Raw genomic sequence first — 3,230 nt, 5'->3', positions numbered from 1 at the left:
ATTCATAGAGAAGAAAAGAGGGGTGAGAGAGAGAGAGAGAGAGAGACAGAGGGGGATGAGAGAGAGAGAGAGAGAAAGAGAGAGAGAGAGAGATAGAGACAGGGACAGAGACAGAGGGGGGTGAGAGAGAGAGAGAGAGAGAGAGACAGAGAGAGAGAGAAAGAAAGAGAGGGAGATTGGAAAAGAGAGTGAGAGAGAGGCTCCTCTTTGTCTACAGAGAACAAACGTGTTACCATACAGTCCAGCCAGCGATTATTAAGGGACCAGACAGTTGATGGTCCGTCGGAGAGACTTAAGACGTCCAGGATCCCATAGGGTGTCCGTCAGACATCTCGTCTCTTGCCTTGTCTCACGTCCATCATATGTTCCTCTGAGAGAGGAGAGAGGAGGAGTGCTGGAAGGGTGCACTGACAGGAGAGGAGGGTCACGGTTATGGTTAGAGCCGAGAGCTGGAGGCAGGCGCAAAGAGTTCTACAATTCAATCAAATGAAGCACTTTGCTATTCTAGGAAAAGTGGGTCGGGGTGGTGGAGCGGGGTGGGTCGGGGTGGTGGGGTGGGTCGGGGTGGTGGAGCAGGGTGAGTCGGGGGTTGTGAAGCGGGGGAGATTGGGGTGGTGGAGCGGGGTGGGTCGGGGTGGTGGAGCGGGGTGGGTCTGGGTGGTGGGGTGGGTAGGGGTGGTGGAGCGGGGTGGGTCGGGGGGTTGAGAAGGGGGTGGGTAGGGGTGGTGGAACGGGGTGGGTCGGGGTTGAGAAGGGGGGTGGGTCGGGGTGGTGGAGTGGGTCTGGGTTGTGGAGCGGGGTGGGTCGGGGTTGAGAAGGGGGGTGGGTCGGGGTGGTGGAGTGGGGTGGGTCGGGGTGGTGGAGTGGGGTGGGTCGGGTGGTGGAGCGGGGTGGGTCGGGGTGGTGGGGTGGGTAGGGGTGGTGGAGCGGGGTGGGTCGGGGTTGAGAAGGGGGTGGGTAGGGGTGATGGAGCGGGGTGGGTCGGGGTTGAGAAGGGGGTGGGTCGGAGTGGTGGAGTGGGGTGGGGTGGGTCGGGGTGGTGGAATGGGGTGGGGTGGGTCGGGGTGTGGTGGAATGGGGTGGGTCGGGGTGGTGGAATGGGGTGGGGTGGGTTGGGGTGGTGGAATGGGGAGGGGTGGGTCGGGGTTGTGGAGCGGGGTGGGTCGGGGGTTGAGAAGGGGGGTGGGTCGAGGTTGAGAAGGGGGTGGGTCGGGGTTGAGAAGGGGGTGGGTTGGGGTTGAGAAGGGGGTGGGTCGGTGTGGTGGAGTGGGGTGGGTCGGGGTTGAGAAGGGGGTGGGTCGGGGTGGTGGAGTGGGGTGGGTCGGGTGGTGGAGGGGGTGGGTCGGGGATGTGGAGTGGGGTGGGTCGGGGATGTGGAGTGGGGTGGGTCGGGGCTGTGGAGTGGGGTGGGTCAGGGATGTGAAACGGGGTGGGTCAGGGTGGTGGAGCGGGTGGGTCGGGGTGGTGAGGCGGGGTGGGTATGGGTTGTGACGTGGGGTGGCGTGGGTCGGGGTTGTGAAACGGGGTGGGTCGGAGTGGTGGAGTGGGGTGGGGTGGGTCGGGGTGGTGGAGTGGGGTGGGGTGGGTCGGGATGGTGGAGTGGGTGGTAGAGTGGGGTGGGGTGGGGGTGGGTCGGGGTTGTGAAACGGGGTGGGTCGGGGTTGTAGAGCGGGGTGGGTCGGGGTTGTGAAGCGGGGTGGGTCGGGGTTGTGGAGCGGGGTGGGTCGGGGTTGTGGAGCGGGGTGGGTCGGGATGGTGGAGTGGGGTGGTGGAGTGGGGTGGGGTGGGGTGGGGTGGGGTGGGTCGGGATGGTGGAGTGGGGTGGTGGAGTGGGGTGGGGTGGGGTGGGTCGGGGTGGTGGAGTGGGGTGGGGTGGGTCGGGATGATGGAGTGGGGTGGTGGAGTGGGGTGGGGTGGGGTGGGTCGGGGTTGTGAAACGGGGTGGGTCGGGGTTGTGGAGCGGGGTGGGTCGGGGTTGTGGAATAATGAAGTACTGTGGGGTGAATATATGTTTTCGTAGAAACACCACAAAACATCCATCATCTGTTGCTCAACATCTTGTGGGATGTAATAGTCACTCCTGATCAGAACTGTGAAGAACATCTCCTTCTCTTGTGTCTACTGGCACTATGCACGACCATGTTCGCCAAAGGTTTACAAAGTATTACCAAACATCATTAAATCAAGGATCAGGTTACTGCCGTCTCTCTTCTAACTGTAGGGTCGTGGCCAAAAGTTTGGAGAATGACACAAATATTAATTTTCAAAAAGTCTGCTGCCTCAGTTTGTGTGATGGCAATTTGCATATACTGCAGAATGTTATGAAGAGTGATCAGATGAATTGCAATTTACTGCAAAGTACCTGTTTGCCATGCAAATTAACTGAATCCCCCAAAAACATTTCCACTGCATTTCAGTCCTGCCACAAAAGGACCAGCTGACATCATGTCAGTCATTCTCTCATTAACACAGGTGTGAGTATTGACGAGGACAAGGCTGGAGATCACTCTGTCATACTGATTGAGTTCGAATAACAGACTGGAAGCTTCAAAAGGAGGGTGGTGCTTGGAATCATTGCTCTTCCTCTGTCAACCATGGTTACCTGCAAGGAAACACGTGCCGTCATCATTGCTTTGGACAAAAAAGGGCTTCACTGGCAAGGATATTGCTGCCAGTAAGATTGCACTTAAATCAACCATCTATCGGAACATCAAGAACTTCAAGGAGAGCGGTTCAATTGTTGTGAAGAAGGCTTCAGGGCGCCCAAGAAAGTCCAGCAAGCGCCAGGACCGTCTCCTAAAGTTGATTCAGCTGCGGGATCGGGGCACCACCAGTACAGAGCTTGTTCAGGAATGGTATCAGGCAGGTGTTAGTGCATCTGCACGCACAGTGAGGCGAAGACTTTTGGAGGATGGCCTGGTGTCAAGAAGGGCTGGAGAAGACAAGGTGAGCGCTACCATCAGTCCTGTGTCATGCCAACAGTAAAGCATCCTGGAGACCATTCATGTGTGGGGTTGCTTCTCAGCCAAGGGAGTGGGCTCACTCACAATTTTGCCTAAGAACACAGCCATGAATTAATAATTTTTCCAACACATCCTCTGAGAGTAACTCTCTCTCTGGCCTGACAAGTATGTCATGACTTTCTCTCTCTGTCTCTCTCTGACTCTCTCTCTTACTCTCTCTCTCTCTCTCTCTCTCTCTCTCTCTCTGGCCTGTCCAGTATGTAATGA

At 57.6% G+C, this 3,230-nt stretch overlaps 1 protein-coding gene across 1 annotated transcript; it reads right to left on the bottom strand.

Moving 5' to 3' along the window:
- Positions 1-504: 504 nt before the first annotated feature.
- LOC121844392 (extensin-like) lies at positions 505-2,141 on the bottom strand. The gene is made up of 2 exons (XM_042314420.1): positions 2,123-2,141; positions 505-1,394 (listed from the first exon to the last, which is right to left on the bottom strand). Exons 1-2 carry the CDS (start codon positions 2,139-2,141, stop codon positions 505-507), a joined length of 909 nt encoding a protein of 302 aa, XP_042170354.1.
- Positions 2,142-3,230: the final 1,089 nt, after the last annotated feature.

The sequence above is a fragment of the Oncorhynchus tshawytscha genome, unplaced genomic scaffold, assembly GCF_018296145.1.
Source record: "Oncorhynchus tshawytscha isolate Ot180627B unplaced genomic scaffold, Otsh_v2.0 Un_contig_3076_pilon_pilon, whole genome shotgun sequence".
Lineage (NCBI taxonomy): Eukaryota > Metazoa > Chordata > Actinopteri > Salmoniformes > Salmonidae > Oncorhynchus > Oncorhynchus tshawytscha.
The sequence above is the reverse complement of the archived record's forward strand: the minus strand, read 5'-3'. Positions and strand labels throughout refer to the sequence as shown.